This window comes from Athene noctua, chromosome 6, assembly GCF_965140245.1.
Source record: "Athene noctua chromosome 6, bAthNoc1.hap1.1, whole genome shotgun sequence".
In the NCBI taxonomy this organism is placed as follows: domain Eukaryota; kingdom Metazoa; phylum Chordata; class Aves; order Strigiformes; family Strigidae; genus Athene; species Athene noctua.
In genome coordinates this window covers 41,594,615-41,618,780 of record NC_134042.1, presented here as the reverse complement: position 1 = coordinate 41,618,780, position 24,166 = coordinate 41,594,615, and the positions used below count along the sequence as shown (strand labels likewise).

At 38.3% G+C, this 24,166-nt stretch overlaps 1 protein-coding gene across 25 annotated transcripts in view; it reads right to left on the bottom strand.

The window, feature by feature from the left end:
* The window catches only part of MARK3 (microtubule affinity regulating kinase 3), a 63,992-nt gene that overhangs the window by 18,357 nt on the left and 21,469 nt on the right, over positions 1–24,166 (bottom strand). For 12 of the 25 annotated variants that reach the window (XM_074908719.1, XM_074908721.1, XM_074908723.1 and 9 more), the window contains 10 exons: positions 18,585–18,633; positions 17,783–17,848; positions 15,186–15,256; positions 9,691–9,747; positions 8,861–9,097; positions 8,648–8,767; positions 7,857–7,956; positions 7,487–7,599; positions 6,559–6,712; positions 4,813–5,030 (listed from right to left, as the gene is read on the bottom strand). In XM_074908719.1, coding sequence (XP_074764820.1) covers positions 4,813–5,030; positions 6,559–6,712; positions 7,487–7,599; positions 7,857–7,956; positions 8,648–8,767; positions 8,861–9,097; positions 9,691–9,747; positions 15,186–15,256; positions 17,783–17,848; positions 18,585–18,633 — 1,185 coding nt within the window. Of the gene's footprint in view, positions 1–219; positions 298–4,812; positions 5,031–6,558; positions 6,713–7,482; positions 7,600–7,856; positions 7,957–8,647; positions 8,768–8,860; positions 9,098–9,690; positions 9,748–15,185; positions 15,257–17,782; positions 17,849–18,584; positions 18,634–24,166 lie in introns of all 25 variants that reach the window. The other 13 variants (XM_074908712.1, XM_074908715.1, XM_074908713.1 and 10 more) reach the window with 4 other exon arrangements.

Here is a 24,166-nt window from a genome sequence, read left to right as displayed (position 1 = left end):
AACATAAACACGGACTTCTAAATATTAAAATAATATAAAACACTAGATGAGTTTTAAAAACAGGGAAGAGTAAGTCAAAGAGACAAATTGCAGAGAATTTTAATAAGACATTTTTTAAAATATACACTTAAATACAAGCATAGTACATTGAGGACAAGAGAACCAGGGGAACTTAAACTACAGATCTTACTTTAGAGGGGAGAAAAGAAATAGAATTACTTTGCCTCTGTCTTTACAGAGAAAGAGGGTGGAGATATGCCCAAGTTGGCGGTCAATTTTCCAGGAACGACTGAGAAGCTAGGTAATTCACAGATAACAGAATTATAAAAAGTTAGATGCAATTATTGTAGGAAAAGCATGGTGGTCCAGATAAACATGCACCCCCAGGTTGTAGAAGAAGTAAAAGCTGGCAAGCTTTGTATTTTTTCTCCCCACCCCAAGAACATAACACAGGAAACTGCAAATGGTTGAAAAGTGGAAAAAAACCTTTAAAAGTTTTCTTTAAAGAAAAGGATCACGTGGCAAAGCAGGAAGCAAACTAGGGTATTAACTTTAAACGTCACTGCTGGGGAAAGTCTTGGAGGAGGCTGGCGTAAGGGAATGACTGGTCAGCACCTGGATAAGCACATGTTGAGTAAGGGTGGCCACTAAGAATCAGGCAGGGGACTTCATGCTCAACTAACCTTTTGGAGTTCTTTGAAGAATTACTGCTATGACAGTCAAAGGAAATTCAGCGGATTTTTAAAATAGCATTAAGAAAAGGTTTCACATAAATGGTCACAGCAGAGAACCATGGGAAGGAGGATTAAAAAAAGGAAAAACTAGTTCAAGCAAAAAGAAGAGTAGCCAAACCTTTTTTGTTTCCGAACCTGAAATAAAACTGTTAAAGTGGAGTGTTCTCAATAAGCAGCAAAAGCTCCTCTAGTGCTTTAAGGCAAAATACTTGCTATACAGGGAATCTCAAGCAACACAATCCCTGAGCTGCGAATTTAACAATGAAACCATCTTGTCTGTTTAGAAGACTGCTGACCTGTTATAAATCTTCATGTGAATACACAAATAGAAAGAAAAAATGAACTGTGCAACCTCCAGGTGTTAAAAAGTACAAAGAATGTCAAGAGTATTTTAGATTAGCAGAAATATTAATTAAATCATAAGATGTATGTAGTTGTCTCAAGGATTCTCAAGTATTCTTCCCTGAATATTTCTTAGGGATAGGCATGTGCCAAGCATCAGCAGAAGTCCTTCTGGCCCCTTGCTTGTACTTTATTCCTTACACATCACTTGTCTTCAAATCTGCTTTTTAAAATAAGCCCTCAATGATTGATCAACTTTCCTCTGACGTTTATCCGTGTGCAAACTCCCCTGTCTTTACTAAACTTGCTAGCAATAAAAACTGTGCACCTAAGGTGAAGTTTTGTTTACACGTTCTTGAGAGGTCATGGTGTGCAAGACAGCGATACACTGAAGTGTTGCATATTAATATTAGCATATCATTTTGTTCTGTGATCCCAAACATATTAAGAGTTCCTGGAATATCCAACTGTTTTCCTGGTGGGAAATATGCACAGCAATGGGTAGTTTCTTTCCTCCCACTTGTTCCCTTAGAACATTAAATATTTGTTTCCCTTGAGAAGACTGCACGTAACATTAAAGTGTACTGCGATGTTGCACATCTAGAAAGATAAGACAGCAATCTCTGTGCTAGATCAGACTTTAAAGACTATGCATTTTCAGGTTTGGGAGTAGACAGGTTTTGGTAATCATATGTGAAATCAGAGGACTCTGAAGATGTACTTTCACAGCTCTTTCTGGAATGCAAATACAGAAGGATCAGTATACATTTTTTTCTGACTCAGACTTGAGAGGTCATGAGAAGAGATTTAAGCATTTCAAGCTTTCAAATTTTAATTTCAGCAAGCATACAGTCTTGGTATCAGGGCCTTTACACTTTTTAGCATAAGACCTTTCACGATTCATCAAGGAAGTTCTTCAGCTATGACTTTTTTGTTCAGCCAATCTACAGACTATTAATCTGTGGACATGACTGAATTGCACAGATGCACAGCACAGGAAGCCTGAGACTTGTGTCAACGGCACCACACTCCCTAATGTAATAACAGGACTTAGGGTCTGGGTTAGCTGTGTAAGCCCATTCTCATGGCATCATGTGCCCTCTTTGCAGGAGGTGCTGACACTGCAAAAGCACGTTGAAACTTCTGAGCATACACACAAGGTTTAATCACAGCACAAAGGATGAATTTGTGGTGTAGAGTCCTCCTCTTTTCCTAGACAAGTCTCATGTCCATTGCTTAGGCAGGCTATTTTCACATTAAGAGACACTGAGGTGAGGACAGATCAAAAATGTTCAAAGAGTCAGCTTCTGAGTTACAGTAATGAACCAATCTATTTACTTAAGAGCACTGGTATATTTTTTGGTCCTAAAAGACTTTCCAAATACACCACCTATTCTCCTCTTCCAGTTTTCTTAAAGCTATACTAAGGGATCTGGGGCAACCTTATTACAAGCACTGAGGAAAAATACAAAGCTGTGAGTAATAAACAAGGAGTTACTAAAACAAGGAGTTATTAGTTGCTGATAACTATGTAATCCTTGTAGCAGGTTTTCGTTATTAACTTGGTATTTGCCCAATGAACTTGAAGATTTTTGACATGAACTTGTTCAGCTTGCAGAACTATTTTGTTTGCCAGAGTTTAAACACACTGTCAACTTTACAAATACAGCTTGGAGCCCCTTACTCCAACCCCAGACTTAGCTATCTGCTCTACAAGTACAACTCTTATCCTTAAGTGCTGCTTGTAAGATTTGTTATTTAATAAGAGCAGTACATGACGGGCTAAGGGTCTCCAGCAAGAACCGGTTCTACTACTTTCTCTGTATCTGTCAAAGTACTAATTGTTTTTAAACAGTGTTTTTCTCTTCAGTGATTTTCTCATCATATTATTGAGTGCTCGATGAGAACACAAACTCTCCATCTCAAACTTTTTTCAGCTTCAGGACAATATGCTAACTCCAACATCCTTTTTTTCCTTCTAGATGCATGCTGATCAGTTCCAGGAATTGTGTAAGAAGTCAGTGTTTCCCTCCATCCCCAACAGCCAGAAAGCAAAAGACAAATCTCTAAATGGGAGGCAGGGGAGAAGAGAGTTTGTTCTGACATGAAGAGCTAGAAACAATTTTAAACACTAATTCAGTGATATCACAAGTCTGATTCCATGTTCACCACCATGTACCACTGCTTGTCAAAGATCAGTTGGATCAGTTGCACACTGAATCAGAAGACACAAGTATCCTATGGTTACGAGCTCATATTTTATTTCAGCCACAGTAGTTCAAAATTTGAAATAAGACAGCTGGAATAAATCCCCAGGATTTGGGAGTGGTGTACAATAGTAGATCAAAATACTAAAGACAGTAAATGTAAAATATGTTGTAACTGTAATGCAAAGCTGAATTAGGAACTACACAAAACTGTCCAATGTAGGACAAAACTGATTTGATTATCCTACCATTTTGAGACTCAGTAGCTAAGATTTAGCTACTTGTCATGCAAGACAAAAAATCTGAGTAGGTTCTGGATTGATCATAAACCAATGGAAAGGGCAGGGGACCACAAAAATCGGAAAAGGGTCCCCCAAAATCATGAGCTCTTGCTCACATTTATGAGTAACAGCTGCTACAGTAGAAGATGTGTCTTTCCAAGGAATCTCTTTGGCTGAAATCCTCCAGACACATCACTATCACTCACCAAGACAATTGACAATACAGAGCCAGTAAGGTAAAACAAATCTTATTTATTTCTTTTGCTTCAGACTGTCAGACAGCTGTGAGCTCAGGAAATTCTGTTCTCCTTTATTGTAAGTAATGGCGCTGAGTATATGGCCAAATAAAACAGCTTTGTGGGGTAAGTTTAAAAAAAAAAACCAAAACACTCCACTGCAAGTTGAATAAAGAACTGGAAAGTTATTTCTTCTGAAAAGAAGGAAGTTTTTCAATACAAAATTCTGAAGTTTTAGAAATTAAATGTTACAAGGCTCAGGAGTTACTATGTGAAAACAGATTTCCAATTTTGCCTCAGAGGGAAGCACCACAGAGTATACAATTTAAAGCCAAACCAAACAAAGGATTTTCTTTTCTGTTGGCACAATGCCTACTGTTCAACCCTGTAAATTCACTAGTTATGCACCTTAGTGTGGGTTTTTTGTTGTTGAGGTTTAGGGGCAGGTAGGAGAAGCCCACAAGGACAAAAGCCAGGCATACTGCTTTTAAACACAGATTGAAAAACACCTTTGAACAATTTTTAGAGCTGTATTTCTTTGATAGTCTTAACATACATAACTATGACTTGGAATAGCCTGTTTAAGAACAAAGATTAGGTGGATCCTTAATATACATGAAACTACAGAACAGGACAATAAAAGTAGAGATTTCGCTCTTCTGTACAGAGGCCAAAGATGAGTAGTTGGCGATAATGGAAACAAGTCATATGAAATTTCAGGGGACAGCTTTCAAGTTCAGTGTTGTTTTTTTTTAAAAAAAAGATATTTTAATACCCAAATTACGTCTGTTTACAAACAGCTACTAGTGCTAATTATTAATACCTACTACTTCAGGAATATTAAAAGGTAACTTGAGTAGCTGACTGATGAAGGGGAAAAAAAGGAACTGTATGAGATACCTACATTTACTCTTGATGAATGAAATCAGCACCACTGATAAATCACAGATTTAACACTTTTTCAACCCTGAAAAACATTGCATGGTTTTGATAAATAAGAGTTTCTACTTACACTAGGAACAGCCGAACTTTTCTTACGTTCAGGAATATCAGCCTTATTGGGATTGCTGGCATTTCCAAGCATTGGACTAGCTGGTGCAATTCCTCTTCCTGCAACAGCACTACTACTGGATTTTCTTGACTGAATTCCTTCCTCTTTGAGGTCACTGTCTGTAGTACTAGTCTGGCTTCTTTTGGGATAAGCCACTACTGAGGGGATGGACGGTCCAGCTTAAGAAAAGAACAAGAGAAACAGGAACAGGATTTTTCTTCTCAGAAGTGCAGTAGCTATTTTTCACTACAATAGAAATGTATTCATGCATGAGAATCAAAATAATTGGGCTGGAAATTGAGTTGCAAAAAAGTAATTATTTAAATGATCAAAATACGTGTATTTCAGAAAACAGTAAAATATTGTGAAAAACAAAAACCTTTCTATGTTAAGATACTACTTGATTTCCATGAAAGGATTATGAATTTCATGGAAGTTTCTGGTGTTTTGAACACTGACATCAGTTTGGGCTTGCTAGGAAAAACCCTTTAGAGTCATCTTAAAGATACTTAACAAGTAACTGACTCAAACCAGACGAGCCTTCCTGAGCACAAAGCTGTCACATGCTGTTCAAGCCAATTTCTAACAAAACAGGCTCCTGAGACAGGAACCTGGTGACACAACCGTGGACTAATGGCCAGCAGACTGTGCTCCTGGAACAGCCCAGAAGCAGCGGCAGTTTGCCACCAGCCTCCCCGGGTGTGCCAGGAACAGAAAACTGCTTTGGCACACCTGAGAACGAAGAGCCCCTTCAACAGTCCCAAGCCCCCTCTTGTTTTAATATTTTCCTGCACATGGGGAAAAGCCTGTGGAGAAGTCAGGATTGTGTTTTCTGCTGTCTCAATTACACCTCCTCGGAAGGGGATACATCAAGATACATCAACACTGTAGCCAGTGTTTTAATAAAAATTAATCAAAAAGTGTATGTATACGCACACACATAAAATTACATATAAATATATGTATATTGTAAGATATATTTATTTAAAAAGCATCACAAAACACAGTAACCGTTATCCCAGGAGAGTTCCCCAAGAAAAGCAACCTCTGAATGCACTTCAGGTATTTAAAAGTAGACCTAAGCAGAGACTCTTTTTATGAGTCAGTGTCTGAGCAGGAAGATGTTTAAGCTATCTAGAAAACCTTCAGCTACTATCTTGCACATTCATTAAGCAGAAGAGTTCTAAGTCTGTATGAGACACTGTTCTTTAGAAATTTAATTCCTGCAGGACAATGAAGTGACACTACCCTCAGGAAACAGGAAACAAGAAATATTGGCAAACTGACATTTCTTCAAGTTTTAGACACAAGCTGACCTACTAGTGTCAAAAGAAAACAAAAGCTGAACAGACATACAAGAGCATGGGGGAGGAGTGCTGTGCTTTTCATGAAAAAGGGGGTTGCAACATTCTCTTCAATTTGTGTAACAAGACTTTCCCAGCATGGTCAGGAATGCAAGGGATAACACAAGGCAGAACAAGAGAATTAATTTGGTGTATTCAGCATTTCTCTAGATACTGTTTTTAAAGGCTTTATAACAAAACTAATTTTTAAAAAAAATAGTTACTCAGTAAATTATTTAACCCCCATGCTGTGAGCTACACTGCTTTTATCATCCTTACCTTTGGGGGATGGAGACAAATTCAGAAACAAAGAAATAACTGGAAGTCACCAGATTCTGCAACACTGAAAATGAGAATTGCTCACCGTGATCGCTGTACCGCCGCTGTTTCTGGCTAGAAGATATGCTTCTCTGAACTTTATGATGAGGAGATTGTCCAGTGCTATTATTAAGATCACTACTTGGCCTAACTTTGGCAAGTGAAAGATTGCTGCTGGAGCTTGAATCACTTGCATCCAACTACAACACAAATGAGAACATTAAAAAAGGAGTTCAGGCGAAACAAATTAAACATCCATCACGTTATGGGAGCAGTAACAGGGGATGCAGAAGGAAGATGACTCCGGTACACAGGAAACTTTCTGACAGCAAGGAAGTTAGAGGTCCCAACTTCTCTTAGATTGTTGTGCAACTGCCTCAGGTAAAAATCAGCAGAATTTGCACCTCCTCAAAGAGCAATCAGAAAATCCATCTCTACTTCCAGTACTCTCTCCTCAGAGTTATCTAGCATTTTAAAAGGAAGAGAGGATGCATTTCATAGAAGTCACCACACCAACTCCTCCAGCAGATGAACCAAGAGCAGTTTACTGATGGCAAGCCCTCTCAACATCATACGGAAAAGTAATCTACAATGCAAGAACTTTTCTAGGTTTATTGGTTCTGCTCCTTGGTTCTCTTAATATTTATAGCCGGCACAGTCACACTTGATCTCCTAGACTAGACAGGACAGTAAATGGCATACACAGTCCTTCAGATGAAGTAACTGCTGAGCAAGCAGGGTAGTTCTGGAGAGCTTAAAGGCAAGAGTTCACTGACTCTGAGCAGAGTGAGGAAAAAAAATCCCAGTACCATTTAGACAGTTGACACTGATGATTAGAATAGTGTGATTTTAGGTGTAATGAACTTCTGTGCAGGAATGCAATGCCTATAGTTACTGACAATTTTTGCTTCTAACTTTGCTAAGGACACTTTCTGATTCCTCTGTTTCTTTGCATGAGTAAGAATGGTACTTACCTCTGACGATTTCCTTCCTAGCAGTAGGTATGTAGCTGTGATTTCATCATACTTCATATTACTAAGGGATTCTTGAATTTCTTCTTGAGAATATCCCATTCCTACCATAATATCTAAAAACAAACACACAGCCTGTAAGTAACAGAAACACTCTGATGTTTAGGCTGGCTGAGTGCTTAAGTTCAAGAGAAAGAAATTCATGTTTAAAGAATTAAACAAAACAATTAAGTGTGAGAAGCCTGATGAAATATCAATATTAAAAGATTAGTTACTTTTTCCAAATGGCAATCAAATACAGAGTGGTGGAAGAAAAAAACAAAACCACCCACATCATGCAAACAGTATCATATTTTGAAAAATACACGATTACCTATTCTTTTCTGGTCCGAGATGTCTAGTTCTGGTTCAACAAAAGGTTTAAGTTCATCCTCCTCATGCCCTGCGTTAATCCACCTGTCCTTCATAATTTGCTATAAAAGAAAGTGGTTTGTTAGTGCAGTACGCTTATCTGCAAAGAAAATGAGCTGTTGAAAGAACTCCCCTATCTACCAAACACTAAGGCCTTTTCTAATTTTTCTTTTCCAGAACAGGCCCCAGCACCTACTCAACTATGCACATCAAGCCAAGCTGTTTTGCAATCAGCTGTATTCTGGCACACAGTGAAAGCTAAGAGCCTGTAACACAGGCCAGGAGCAGTGTGACACCTCTGACAAGTCTAGTAGGTTCAGGCTCAACTATGGAAGTTCATGAAAGCCAGTATTGTTTGGGTCTTTTTCCTCCATGATAGTACAAAATGCAGACAAAAGGCAACATCATAACCTAGCAGCCAACACTTCCAGTTATTATTTGAAAATGTGGAAAATGTGCTGGTGGATCATCTATTAATGCAGAAATCCACAAGGTAACCATCAGGATAAGTTGTGTGACATATGCAGTTGTAGTCTCACACTCACTTTGAAAGTAACCGTGGAGTAAGGTCTCTTGTAACCCCCATAAACAAAATTTAAAAGAAAAGCTGTATGCTTTACTCACACCCCACCCCCCGAGCCCACTTCAAATAAACTACTCAGGAACAGTATGACAATAGTAAGTTACAACTCAAAGATACAGTTTGCAAAGTATGATTTCTAGCTTTCTGATGCACCTTATTTGCGTCATTACCTCTAGAGTGCCTCTTTTTGTTGGGTTTAGCACCAGGAAACGTTTGAGGAGGTTTTCACAGTCTGTGGACATGTAGAAAGGAATCCTGTATTTTCCCCTTAGCACTCTTTCTCTAAGTTCCTTGGTAACAGAAGAGAAAGAGACAGTAAGTTGTAAGCAGAAAATCACTTAAAACTTTATCTAAACAGGCCCAGTATGTCTACAAAAACACACCTTTAAGTTCTGTCCATCAAAAGGAAGGGATCCACTCACAAGAGTATAAAGAATAACACCTAAACTCCAAACATCTACTTCAGGTCCATCATATTTCTTCCCTTGAAAGAGCTCTGGAGCAGCATATGGTGGGCTGCCACAAAAGGTGTCCAGTTTATTTCCGACTGTAAACTCATTGCTAAAACCAAAGTCAGCTATTTTAATGTTCATATCTGCATCTAGCAATAGATTTTCAGCCTGGAAGAGAAAGAACGGTTTGTAAGAAGAACTTACTCATTCTTAAAAGGAAAAAAGCTGAAACATCTGTTACCATTCCCTTTCTTGCAAGGTCTTGCTCTAGTCTATCATTCACACATCCCCTATTTTAAAAATCTCTGTACAATAGCTTCAAACTATGAGAGCTGTTATGCTAAGGGATATGCAATTTCATGCCAAGCTACAAAGAAGCCATACTTCAGCTTCATCATCATTACTGGGAATTCATCCTGTTCAGGCCTAAAACTTGTCATACCTCTAATCAAACCACCATTTATTTTTTTTTCCTAAAAGATCTCTCAGTTAACACTGACCTGCATCAGATTTGAATCTGACCACAGGGTGAGAGGCTTTCTTCCAGTAGCCATTAAATTTCTTTATTTAAAAGCCTTACAAATCCTCTTCCTTATATTTGACATGGTTCTACACTTTAAACATTTTCAAAACTTGCTATAACACATGCAAAACACCCCCCCCGAAATCTTAATATACACTACATTTTATCAGTCCAATAAAGATCACACCCACAGGTACAGAAGTTCACACACACACTTCATGCACTTTTTCCTACTCACCTTGAGATCTCTATGAACAATATGCTTTTGATGGCAATACTGCACTGCAGATACTATCTGGATAGAAAACAAATCCAATTATATAAATGACATCTCAAAGAAGCAGGACTTTTAATCAAAAAGTTCAACATTTATTACTAAAGTTGACATGTACTCATTCACTCAGAGCTACGTAACCAGCTACTACAGCAACCAGCATATTTGGGGAAAAGCTGCTAAATAACTTTGGTGTTTGTTATTTGATCTATATGGTTTCTACTAGACTCGAAAGGGGATTTTGTTTTTCCTGTGTGGCTAATTATAGACCAGTAAAAGCAATGACTTTCAGAAAGGTTAGTGAAGTATTTCCATTCCAATACTGTATACAGCTATCAAAGCTTTCCCTCTAGACTGACGTCTTCCAGTCCTTCTCCAAAGGTGATTTTTCATGCTGCAGCATGGAGAGAAAAGGTAAGAAATGAGCTTAGCTACTGGAGAAACTACTGGGAAAAAGCAGCTTGTTTGTCAAAACTTATGCAGTGAGAAGCAACTATGCATCTGACAGAGATCTGCTGCCTAAGTGCATATGGTTTATTGTATTTTGTATACTGTACAAGAATAGCAAGCTCAGTGGAAAAAACTCCATCTCTCAAGTGTAACGGAGTAACTTCTTCCATCACAATTTCCAAATACCAAGTTTTTCCTGCTTCATATAGAAAACTATAAGCTATTTGCACAATACAGTGTCTTAGTACATTGCTTTAGAGTCACAAGCATTGCTGCAGAACTCTACATGTATGGAAAAGCTGGATAAAGTCTTACTGTTACCTGATCACAAATGTGGTCAAATATATTTTATTGTCATGCATACGTGGTCAGAATTGAGGCAGATGTTATGACTTCATTAAGTGGAACTGCACGTAAAAATAACTCACTGTAATCACTATGCTTAAATAAACGTATTTCCATTCTTCATTCAAGATTAAGAAAATCTCCAACACAGAAAGATGAGATATCACTACTGCTACCAAAAAAACCCCACTTGTGATTGGACTGCCGAGCTTAGTACAAGAATCCTCCTGTACTGGTAAGAAGCAATGTTCTTTCTCCTAGTATTTAGTCGGTGAAAGTAAAGTAGGTCAGAGAACTGACTTACCAGTCAATTTTGCATTTGAAACATAAGCACCAATGTTATGACCTTTGCGCTCCTGTATTAGCCACACATGTGTAAAATGCTACCTTAGAAACCAAGCAGTCTATGGAAAGTTGAAATATTTCCATTTCCTACACTTTCATTCTGGTTTTGCTTGTTCCTTTATGTATTGGCTCCCTCTTTCAGACTCCAAGTTCAGCTTTTTACAGTTACCAAAACTGCCAAAGTGCTCCCACGCTACCACCTGTACCACCCTTTTGGTTCTCCTTCCTTTCCTCTCTGCTACCACTGCTTTAGTGCTAGTCACAAGCTCACTCTGCAGGGGCTTCTCCAAGGTTGATGGCATGACAAAAACCTCAGAGACACAGCACTATACCTCTCGCTTCTATACTGCTTTTACTCTAAGAGCGGAAGGTCTAGCAGATGATCAATCAGTTGTTTCCTTTGGAGATGCTTTTGAACTACCCTGCATTGCAACAGGATAGCACAGAGACTGCAGAAGCTAGTCCAATCTAAATGGAAGGCAAATAATACAATGTGTATGACATCAATAATTGAAGAACAGCAGTCGTAACTGAATGAAAAATAGCACAAAGCATGGCTGCACTGGATTGATTCCCTTGTCTTCTACCTTCATCACTGCTTCCTTTGACAGCCCCCTCATCCCCAGTCTACTTGAGTGTGAGAAATTTGCTGACGCTTGGCAGGTGGGGAGAGGGAAGAAACAGCAGACTTTTTTTGCTAGAGGTAACAACTGGAGCATTGGGAGGGATTTCAAAGATCTGTATAATCATAGGTTTTAAAAAACAAGTTGAAACAAGTTATCTCTAGGCAGAGAAACAATTCTTCATAAGGATTAAATGACAAAAGGATAGACAAATGACCTCTCAAGGTACCTTCCACACTGCCATGAGTACTTCGCTTCTTAACTGGAACATACACAAGTAAGATGTCTTTTATAGATTTTTTATTTTGCAAGATCTGTCCTAACATCTACCAGCATTAAAAAATCTAAACTGCTTCTGCAAGGAAAGAGTGGGAAGACTGAAGGAGGCCAGATCTAATTGGCTGCAGTAAAGAAAGAGAAGGAATTAATACACATGAATTTTGGGAGACCCTCTGCCTTCAGTCTTGGCTTCCCATTGTGCATTAATTCTTATCCAGATGGGCAGATTTTTCTATGGAAAAAGGATGGTAAGATCAAACCTGAACTGCTTGGAAGCCTGTAAGAGAGGAATAAAAACAAGGTGACATTAAGAATGCAGAATGTTCTGGATTTGAATTTCTCACACATGGCTGCACAAAAGGAGTTTGAAATGGAGAACTGCAAACCATGGCTGTATTTTTAGTGTTTGTACCCTCCCCTGTGCTCCTTGTCAAGCGTGACTGGAATAACACGATCACTGTCTTTGACATTCTTATTTCCTGCTAAAAACCTTAAGTATGCGTAACAAAATGGACCAAAAAAAATTTTTTTTTTTTTAACAGGCAAAGAGGGAAGAATTACCAAATTCTGCTCTTTGCCTGCTAGAGAGGAAGTGCCTCCTCAGATATAACACAAGTGTTTGATCCAGAAATCACATCTACTGAAAGCAGAAACATGATCTGAAAACAAGATATAATACAACCTATTGTAAGAACTAAGCTCAATACCAGGGCACAACTGTTTCTTCAGTTTAAAGAGAGCCACTGTCTGTTAAACCAGTTAGCAAATTAAAAAAAAACCCCAAACTATTATGTCATAAGTCTCTATCTAACATAAGAACAGCTGCACTGAATCAGATAAAAGGTCTACAGAGAGCATTCTCCCTCCAACAATGGCTAAAAGCTATATGAAGCTATTCTGGGACTACAGTAAGGTGAAATGAATAGTTTTATGACCTGTAAACCCAGTAAGATCTAGTTTCCTTTGACACTGTCCCACAGCCAGAGTCCTAGTGTCTAACAAATGCCAAACTCCGATCAAAGTTGCCTGTACTGAGCACAAAGCTCAGTACAGCATAGCAAAGCAAAAGCAAAGCAAAGCGCAATGAGCTCCTGCTATAGTTTCTCTCCTTGGGTCGTTACTAGGATTCTCTTTTTCCAGGCACTCATGTTTCTTAAACTCTCTAGAGCCTCCCATCTTTGCAATCAAGGTCCTCTAAAGTTGGTTGTGCTCAGTAGCTGGGAAGTCAGATGTTGAGGGAGGACAGACAGAGCACAGGTGCCTGCATCAGGAGACAAGGCTTAGAAGAAGAAACTGAAAACATACTCCTGTGTATTTCAGTGGATTCAAGTGAGGCCATCTATATATCCTTACAAACTGCATTTAGTCTACCAAAGTTCAGAAAACACTCAGCATCTGAAGTACCTAAATTCAATTCTTGATGGGTCAAATGCCCAGCTCAGCAGGTTAACTACCTTTTAAATTCTTTCCCTTCACATTTGTTTTTGAAAAATGAAGTTACATTTATCCTGTACTACCCACATTTTCCCATAAAATTAAGCACTAAAAGTGTACCTGTAAAACACGTTTGACCTGTTTCCACAAGTTTTCACTTAAAGGGGAGTCAAATTATCGGAAAAAAAAGTAGGTAATTGTTGAACAAACATGCAATTTCAATGGAATTACTGCAAGATCTTTTTCCACACAGCTCTTGACAAAAGAAACTGAGGACAAAGAGCAGAGAACCATACCAGTAAAAGTTTTCAACATTCACATCTGAGAAAGAACAGCAAATCCTCTCAAGTTACTCTGAAGCTCTTCAAGTGGCCTTACAAAGAGCAAGGCAACAGCCTGGGATTTAGAAGAGAGGGCTGAAGTGGGAATGACTGCTCCACAATCCATCACATCTACTCCAACATACCACAGAAACACATGCCAGAAACCCTCAATCACAAAGGAAAGTTCTCTACCTGCTGGAATATGAAAGGGAGGGAAGCAGCAGCAGAAGATATGTAAGATTATGTTAAAGAGGAAGAAAAAAATTTCCTTACTATCAAGTGGTATCACCCCAGTAATCACAAATCACTTCTGGGGATATAAAGTCTGCAGCTGCCTTTTTGGAGTAATTTTGTTTGTTGTTTTTTTGGTAAATTTGTTGGTTCAGGGGTTTTTTCCCCCCCAAAAAAAAGACTGAAGAGGCTAAATACAAGATTTAAAGAGATGAAAGAAAACAAAGGAACAAGGATTTCTCAGAAACACTTTTGTTGCCTCCTTATGTTGGGTTAAATACATTACTATTTTTCTTTACTTTCACTGCTACTTTTGAGCTTTTTGCTTATGTTGCTTTCACACAACTCTTACCATATGAGACAGAGGGAGCAAAACAGTTGTGGCACAGTTTCCTAGTTCCCTAGTTGTTCCTTTCAGTCACACTGCCCACACTAGAGAAGTGTAAAAGTTTTCTTTACAAGGCATTTTGTGAAAGTCATTAATCAATCTCCTGGAAGTCTCATATACTCTATAAAATTTCTTCTCCTTTTGTATAGCTACACTTAAGAAGTGAAGCTATCGAAGCCTCCCCTTGAAACAGTGAAACTCACTGCCACATCATTGCCACAATTCACAAGTTTAAAACCACTACACAACATCCAATAAAACATTCTTGTCCCTATTCATTATTTTAAAGTGTCATTAATTGCAAGCATAATTTTGATACTTTTCACATTATCTAGGTTATCAAAGTGACCAATTTTCTGCACAAGAGCAGGAAACGAAGTATATCAGACCAGTCGGGTCTGCAAATGAAACTCTAGATGCTACAAGAGCAGAGATTTAAATTAGTTATGCAAAAATATTTGGTTACATCCAATACTGCTCTACTGTAAAATGGAAATGCTTTTTACAGATCAATTAAATTTTTTTGCGGGGCTAGTTTATTCATCATTTAAAAAGCTAAAGTAACAAGCCTAGAAATGACTTTTCCATGACTTTTTAGAACAACAATTAAACTGCATATTTTCATGTAAGCAGATGGATGTGGATGAGTCCCTGTAACATGCATAGCCTGCATTTTGAAACTGGCCTGCTTGTAGCCTGTTACATTTGAATAACTTCCAAAATGTTACAGACCAGCTGAACTAAGGATATATGAAATCAACCCAGAGGAAATGCATTTTGGAACAAGACACACTTCCAAATCAAGCAGTAACTGTGTTCTGGCATTCCTGGACACCCTGGCACACAGCACACTAAGGAAACTAGCACCACTGAAGGGACTTCCAGCCCCTTCCAAGTACTACTGTAACCCAAGCTTCTTTCTCATTAAGGGCTACAAGTCTACAACATGCTGAACACTGCAAGAAGTCAAATGCAAAGGACAGCCATTTTAATCATCTCAGCATTAAAAAGGAGGGTGGGAAGAGTTGATGTTATACATACCTGTCTAAATTTAGCTCTAGCCTCCTTTTCCTTCATTCTTCCATGTGCAACCAGATAGTCAAACACTTCCCCTACAATTCAATAAAGAGATAGATTAATGCCAATTTCAGACTCTAGAGATTGCTCTCTAGCAGTTGCCCACAGCAGCTTCACTGGAATGACTGTACCTCAAGGTTATGATTACAGGTTGGCTCAAAAGAACAAGACACAACTGCTATGCAATTACTACACTGTCATCTCTTAAACAAGAAAATAATAAGACTTAATGAATGACTGGATATAGACAAAAAAATCCCATTTCCTTCCAATTATTTATCATGGAAACTTAGCAGCATACTTCTGTCTTGTAAATGAACATTCACAGACTTTCTCACAACAATTTATTTTGCACCACAAAAAATAGCTTCATATATGAGAACATCTGATGATATTTGTAAATACTGTCATAGTAGCACTAGAATTTTTCTTTGTGCATGTGTATAAAATTGTTCTAACCAAACCCCAAAAATCTTGTCTTTAACCTAGGCTTGGAAGAGGTACCCACAAGGAATGTTGCAACAGCGAGCACAGCAGGACACACTGAAATAATCAATCACACAACCATCAGATCTGCAAGATACACTGAGAAGGATTACTCCTGAACAAGCCCAGTGTTGTATAGCTATGAAGGACTAAAGGAGATTATCAAAGCAGTACTGAAGATCTGTTGTGTTTTGGGTTTTTTCTCTTTAATCGATCCAGTCATTTTACAACACATCAATAAGACTACAATGTTTGAGCTTTAAGTGCAGCCAACTGGCCCATGAAACACTGACATGTTTGTGAGAACAAAGGAGGTTTTCTTTACTAAAAACCAATAGTCACCTACATAAGAACTCCTAGAAACAGACTAGTACGCAGTTTTTAAAATTCTTCACTAATATGTAAAATTAATGAAAACTTTATAAGTGGATCAAATATCTAAATATTCTCTACTGAGCAAGAATACGTTGTTTTGTAGATAGCTACCTCACAAGGGCAGAGCTGAGTAACTCCATACTTATTTCTGAAAAGAAGCAACTCCCCCAGACTGGAATAAAACCCCCATATTCATACGGAAGGAAAAGCAACAATGAGCAATCCGAGGGAACATCAAGATTTTCTACAACATAGCCTTACTTCCCTCTGTAGTTATTATTAAATACTGAACTCAGATAACTCTCTCAGCTGTATTTCACAGCTGTTTCTTAAAAAAAGTTGAAGTAACAAACCTGAACACTTCTTGATAATTCAGGGAAAATGACACCAAAGACAGAATTAGCCCAAATTTATGCAAAGTGTTGCAGTTGTAGCAACAGTTTCTTTCATCCTGCAGCCACAGAGTTCATATGCATCACGCATGACCAGTATCTTGATAAAGAGAAAACATGGGGAATTGATGCCTGCAGCTGACATTAACTGCCATTCCTGTCTTGCACAACATGGCTCATGCAAAGCGTACTGCTCACAGCCTTTTAGACCAGTACAGTATGTGTATCTCGATTACTCTGAGAAAGATCCTCACTGCTTTAGAGAACCACTGGCCCTTCTACCTCCTAGAAGCTAATCACTAGATGGCAATAGGACTTCATTTCTAAGTCTAACACCATCAAACAGGACACAGATGCCTCCACAAACACCTGTACTAGCCATTTTTAACAGTATTTTAGCAATTTTGTTCCTGTTTAGACAAATCTTAGCTGAGCATTTAGGAAGCTGCTAGAAGAAAACACAGGCAGGCAGATAATCATTACTTGACTTACAGTAATTTGTTAAACTTCAGGTAGTCTAACTTCAGAGTCAGAATTCAGTGTTGATTTTCTCTGAAGAGAAGTCTCTATCTCCCTCTCAAACTAAAGAAAAGTCTCAAATATTCCCAGTTGCTGATGCTAAAGGGTCACACTGACAAACTGAGTGCTATTAGGTTTTAGTCAGCAAGGAGTAAGTTAAGCCTGAATACCTTAATTCTATCTCTGGTGAAAATATCTGACACTGCATGATGTGCACCTTCCCCTCCCCCTCTGCAATCAGGAATAAATGTTTAAGTTCCTCCTAAAACGGCCTAAGGCTAAGCCTAACAATTCTTGACAGTAGAAGGTCTGTGATTAAGATATGTCAAATGTCATCAACATCTAAAAACCAGAAGTTGCAGCACTCCTGCTTTTGAAAGCAACAGTTAAAGAAAAACAAAAATGTTTCATCTGAACATGTTTTTACCAAATCTTACACAAAATAGGACACCAGAGTAAGGAGCTGAATACAATAGGAGAAGATGACATTTATTACAAACAGGAACAACTGATGGCCAAATAAAGATTCCCATTAAATTTGAGTTGTGTATACAAAGCAAATGTTACTAAATTGCAGTAAGTTCAGAAGCTGGTTTTACAAGTTATAATTAATTATGTTGCCCAAAGAAGTCCCAGAGAACATTAAAGATTTTGCTTAATATTTTAGACTACCACGACATTATTAGTATTATATTTGCTGAAAAAGAAAGCAAAACTTCAAAGAAAACAAGTGCTTTCTCCCACCTGGCAATTTGTTTACATGTGTCATCACAGCAGGGAAGTACTTACCCCCACTTGCATATTCCATTATTAAATAGAGAGTTTTTTCGGTTTCAATGACTTCAAATAGCTTCACTAGAAAAGAAAGCCATTTATTAATCAATTAACTAGTTGCAGAAGTATTATGTTAACCCCACAGAGAATTGTGCCAGAGGAAAAAAAACACCTATTTGCTTGCTGCTTGATAATATCAGACTATCACCCTAAAGAAACTTTTTTTTTGTCTAATGGAAAATATTGTAACACATTCGGTCAACTCATACAGGACATAGTTTTCTCAAGAAACAGTACTTTTCTTCTGTTACGAGGGAAAAGCAACTAAATTAAGCAGAACTTCCACACATTTGAGCATAAGCAATAGCCATTTTTATGCAATGAACTGGGATATATGGTGACAAGTAAGTTATCAGTCAGATTGCTGACAGTCCCTTAACAATACTACATCATCTAAATTTACAATCCGGAACAATTTCTTGGCCACTTCTTGGTTTTGCTATATACTTACTTTGAATGAGAGCTGAATTCAGTCAAAATCAGTACTATACTCAAAAGGAGCAAAATTATCAGTTAGTTATGCAAATAGTAGTTTTGTGCAAAGGGACCAAACCAGGGGTTTTTTGGGTTGCTTTTTTTTTTTTTTTTAATTTAAAAAAAACCCACAGAGATCTGAAAAAGTATTTATTACTGCTACTTTACAGTAAATTGACACCCTAGTGCAGAATCATCTTTTAAACTCATACTACAACAATTTTAGCAGCAGAAAATCTAAAATTTCTCCAGAGGTGGAAATTATGTGAAAGAAACAAGGTACCTATATTTGGATGATTTAAGATCTTCATTATTCTTACTTCTCTAAAGAGCTGAAATAAATATAAAACATGAAATAAGTTAATGAAATAGGTAACACCCGTTCTTCCTAAAGCCTGATCATTTTGATATATTTTTTTTTTTTAAAAAAAGGGCAAACATTACTATTAGCATTTCAATGAAGTTTATGAAATAAGCACTTACTGGAGGAAAGAGTTGAGTGCCTGCTTCTTTTAACATCCCTCCCCAAACAAATCAACCCTCAAAAACCTGAAAACACCTATAAAGAGCTCCAGATAGTTTAGTAGAGAAGTGATCTCAGCTCAGTGGTTCACAGCCTTTTGGGGCCAGAAGATCATTATCAACCTACGCAGTTCCTGTCCACCAGTACATCTCACACCATCTTTCACCTCCTTCACAGAAAATACTGTTTCCAAAGTTTCATGAAGCCCCACCAGAGCTCCTTTTGAAGACCACTGCAGTATGTTACTGGTATGAATTCATCCCTCTTCAGTGCTTTGTTATAGTCATGGAATTACTGTGCTACAACAGAACTCACAGGTGAAAAAACAGCTGCTTATATTGCACAAAAAGTGTGTTATCCAACTACACCAGCAAAGAGAAAGATTCAAGGGGAGATGGGGAGGCAAGGCTCCCCCTCGGCCCTTCAGAAACGTTCCTACAAGGCAACTGAGACACAGCAGCATCTAGTCCTGGGTTTGTCCCTGCAGCTCCACTGACAACACTGGCAGACAACCAGCCTCCAACGCTGCTCAGTCAGTACAACACACTTGAACATACCTGCCAAAATTAAGAGCTGAATACAAACAGTGTTTTCCTGACCCCAGCAGACAGAAGAAAACACCTTTACTTCAGGGATACAGTCTCAAAGGTATCGCCTGCTCCCACCCTCTTCACCATCCACCTTCCCATGCAACAAAGACTGTACTGCTTCTCTTTATGCAAGCATTGGTGTTAGCCCAGACTGACACACAAGGTCCAGGAACAAATTTAACAGAAAAATCTCACAAAACACACAAGTCCCTCAAATAAAAACACTCCAAGTTTTCTGCTGCAGCTCCCTTGCCCATGCCAGCATATCTATTTTGACAGGATGGGTGGTGAGGGAGTATCATTGCCCGTTTCAAGCTGTAGCATGATATTACATCAACAGCACTGCATCCAGAGAACACATACCGATTGTAAGGATCTTGCTTCCCCCACCCCGCCCTGCCCTAACACAAATACCCATGTGAAGAGGGTTTTGCTTGAGTAGTTAACTTCAAGAGTTCCACAGCCTATCACATAAAGTTCACGTTCTTGCAACTGGACAACAACATTGGAATGACATTAACAAACCACAAATGAAAGCAAAGTCTGCGACTGATCAGCTGTTAATTATTTTCACCTCTGGTAACTGTCTTTTGCAGAAGAGTTTTAAGATGCACATAAATCCCTAAGCGTCATACTAAAAATGCCATGGGGGGTGTTACCAGATATAAAACATTGTTTTTAATGAAGCTGGTTAATAGCAGATGAACTAAAATAGTTCCACTTCCTCTCACAGAAAAGACACAAGATAAAAAATTCTTACCCAAAAAAAGGCAAATACTATCATATTCAGAAAACCCAAAGAATTATCCTTTTAGGCAGTAAAATATATATGGCAGTCAAATGCATAGCTGTTCTCTGCAGCTCCCCCTGCCAGCCCAAGACTCCAAAGGGTTGACCTTCTTAAGCCTCAATTATTTTCTAACAGCATGCTTCAAAAAGGGGGAGTAATCAAGAGGTTTTTATAAACCTAACACCAACTTTTACAGGAATACCAGAAATGTAACAGAGCATATTGAGCTTAATGTAAAGAGACTGAAGCAGAACGAAAGTCCACAGCTCCACAGGAACACAGACATGGGAGAAAAGAAGAGTTTGTAAATAAGAGATAACAGCACTGTTATTAACAGTAAAGAAGCAAAAAGTGCTGCTGCAAGATTTGCCTCAGGTCAGACTTCAGATAAAATGAAGACAATTAATATGTCTACATGTATTACTAACGACTCAAAAATCTGTAGGTGTACTTACTCAATAAAATTAAAAAAACATGAAACATAGGAAACAAACAGAAAACAACTAAAGAGTCAACAAAACAAAAATCCTCATTCCTTTTTGTCTTAAAATAAAATTGGGGATGTGGGGTGGGTGTGGTAGAATTTAAATAAATAGGAAAAAAAAAATTGCCAGTTGTTCTAACTATTCTCTGCTTCCTGATATTTCTGTAAAGGCTAAGATTTGAGGAGCAATCCTCGTTTCACTGCCCAACAGACCTCTCCCATGCCACTACCCCAGCTGTGAATGGCACACTACCTGAACACAGAGTAAAACTAAACAGTTTTCTAAATGCTTTTAATTATCTTATTATCCTTAAGCAGGTCTACACCCGACACTTCACTAGATGACAAGCTGCTTAAATGCAATCAGGATTGACTGATCAAGTAAATTTTTGGCCATGCAAAACAGCGTTTCAAAAATGCCACATACGTGTTTTCTTTTTCTCCCTGAGAGATAAGCAAAACCATGTTATTTCTGGAGCTTTTTCATATGTAATTAAACAAGGTAGACTACTTCACCATCTCTGATCATCAGAAATTTAAAAGCAGTTGGATCTATAGCTATTTTTTCTTCTTTTTCATTCAGTTCAGCTGAACTGGTGTATAATATATTCTAAATACTCTATTAATACTTTTAATCACAGCTCATATAACTGAAAGCCTCTGGTTAGCTTTTAAAGTTTTGAAGACAGTTTGCTTAATTCACTCCTAACTGATTGTTGCTATCTTCTACCCCCAATACTCAGATAAAACCTACTGGGTCAGACTCTCACTAAGGGCAACTCCACTGCTTCACAGATTAAGACCTTGGCTGTTATTCAGCTGTTAGCCTATTTATCATCACCTCACCCACCTAAAAAAACCCCACACATTCATAGGCTTAAATATGGGAATACAGGTAGTCATAACTGGTGCCACCAAACAAGAACAGTCAACCAAGGGCAATAGAATAAGACAGTAAAAATGAGGCTAAAATTCACAATATCATAATATAAATGAATATATTCATTACTTTTTTAAAGTATGTTTACTTGGCTGGAGCTAGCTACTTCCTCCATAGCACACGGTGCTTTTTGATGCTCTGATGCGATGAAGTCAGGCTCATACTACATTTTGGGCTGCTCTAAATATAACACTGGTCCACAGGACAACGACTCTGCATTACTAACCTGAAAGAAGCATGTCAAAAAGTAGCTTCTACATATAAGCCATTTGTTGAACTGGGTGACTAGAAACAAGCTTTTTAAAAAACAACTGGTTTTGTCTCAGAGGAAATAAAAAATAAAAATACTTGAGAATAGGATACAACCACCACCAAAATCTTTATTACAGTGTTAGTTATATAAATGCACTTCAGATTGTGCTCCCCCAGTCAGTTCAAATGTTAAACGTGGCATCTTGACACAGAGCAACTTCCACAGGGTTATCTTCAAATGCTTGACGTTGTATTATTATAGTCTATTTTTGACAGAGGAATACAATGCAAAACATCATACAACTTTCACACAGAATGCTGAAAAAAGGTTTCCCTGATTTAATTCCTCCCAAATATTATGTGCATTCTTCTAGCAAATGAAGTAGTAATTGTCATCACACAGTAAAATTCATTGCAGACAGCCAGCCACATATCTGAGGTTCTCTGCCCCAGGAACACAGAGGTGTAACATCAGAAGACATAACACAAAGGTTCTCAATACAGGAAATTATTTTCTTAGTTTTAGGAACTTACTTGCCATAATGAGACCATAAAGGCAGATGATCAACTGAAACCAGTGCTTATCAGTTCATGTTCTAATACTAAGATTAAAAACTACTCCCAACTTGTTGAATGGCTCCTTTTCCATCAACAGGAGCTCTACGTATGTTTCTAGTCAAAGATAAACATCCTTAGTCTGCCAAACAAATGAGTTTCAGCTTTGTTGTGGTCTGGTCCTTTGACTATAAGCCATGTTAGATATGGGGAAAGAATTACATTTGATTAATGCTGCTAGCTGACAAACTGAGTAAAAAAAACCCAACAAACCAGCAATAGAAGCACACACACATACTGAGTAATAATCTTGGATCAATTTGACTTGAACTTTATTATGCTGAGACATCTGAAACAGTAAGGGAGTGGGGGGAAAGAAGGACCCATCTTTTGAGCTAACGCTCTTTGAACACAGCAGAAGACAGATTAGAAGTGTCCCTGCATTAGCTATTTCAAGAGTTTCAGTAATAAATTCTTTCAAATATACTGAAAAAAGTTTGCTAAAAAGCAAGTCAGTACACTTGTCGAATGCAGAGAACCAGCATACCCTAGCCTCCTTCCCCACAAAGCAGGGACTTTTCCTGAGATGTTGTCCCAAGCCAGCTCAAGCTTGGCCTGTGTATTAGGCTTCTCCTGGTAACTGCTCACTGAAATATGCCCTACGTGTAATTTGGAGGCTCAAGCAGGAAGCCTTTATAGAATACAAGTTTGCCTCAAACAAACCACAAGTTGAAAACAGAGAAAATACTTGTTATAAACAGAAAAGCCTGGGTATTTTAAATTCTCATCCTTTTCTTGAAGCTTTTAAAATATGGACTGACCCATGGTCAGAAAGGACGTAGTCCATGTTAAAATTGATGCTTAAGAATTCTAAAAAGCTTTAAGAAAAAAATGGCCCAAACAAATGACAAAACATCTGCATATAATGAACAAATATTTGGCTGAGGAGTCAAGCTCTAAAAAAGGAAAATGGGAAGTGATTTAGAGATATTATATAGGCTTGATAAAAAATCCTTGCATATAATGGCATTGCTAATTCAAAAGAAAAAAAAACAATTTTTTTTTTTTTCTAGGAGGAAGTGAACTAGTGCAGCATCAGCACTTGTTTCCAGTGAGACCGATATTCACTGGAACTGGGTACACAAGTATATCTGGGGAGAACAGCAATTATGACTAACACCACCAGCATGGGAAAAAAGCTCTAAGAATTCCCTTTTCTTTCAAAGCAGGGAAGTACCAGTTACAGTTTCCTCTTCACTAAGCAAGAGCAGCAGAGTAGTAATTAGGTCCTAAAACAACAGTTAAGAGTAGCTGCATGTGGGCACCACAGACTTCCTCAGCAGCAGACAAGAAACCCGACTCTTCCAAAGAGCTGTGCTGCGGAATATTGAGCTGTCAGGACCGCAGCCGCCCAGAGCTTACCACGAAGGCATACCAAGAATTACTGCTCCAGAAAGCAAAGCAAGTCCTTAACAAGGTTAACCTCTTTCTGGCAGCTGAAGTATCAGTGTGGAAGATGTAATACAAAAAAATCAGAACCAGCAGCCTTAATCACCATGTGTTTCCCCACCTAAGGATGATTAGGGTATGCAGCTATACCGCAGCTGAGACACTATACACCACACCCTCTTCTCAGCACAGCCCTTCCCTCCCCACCATACCTCAAATATTTTATCGCTCTCTCCAGAAGTGCAAGATCAGAAGCACTTCCATCTTAGCTTCCCCTGCAGC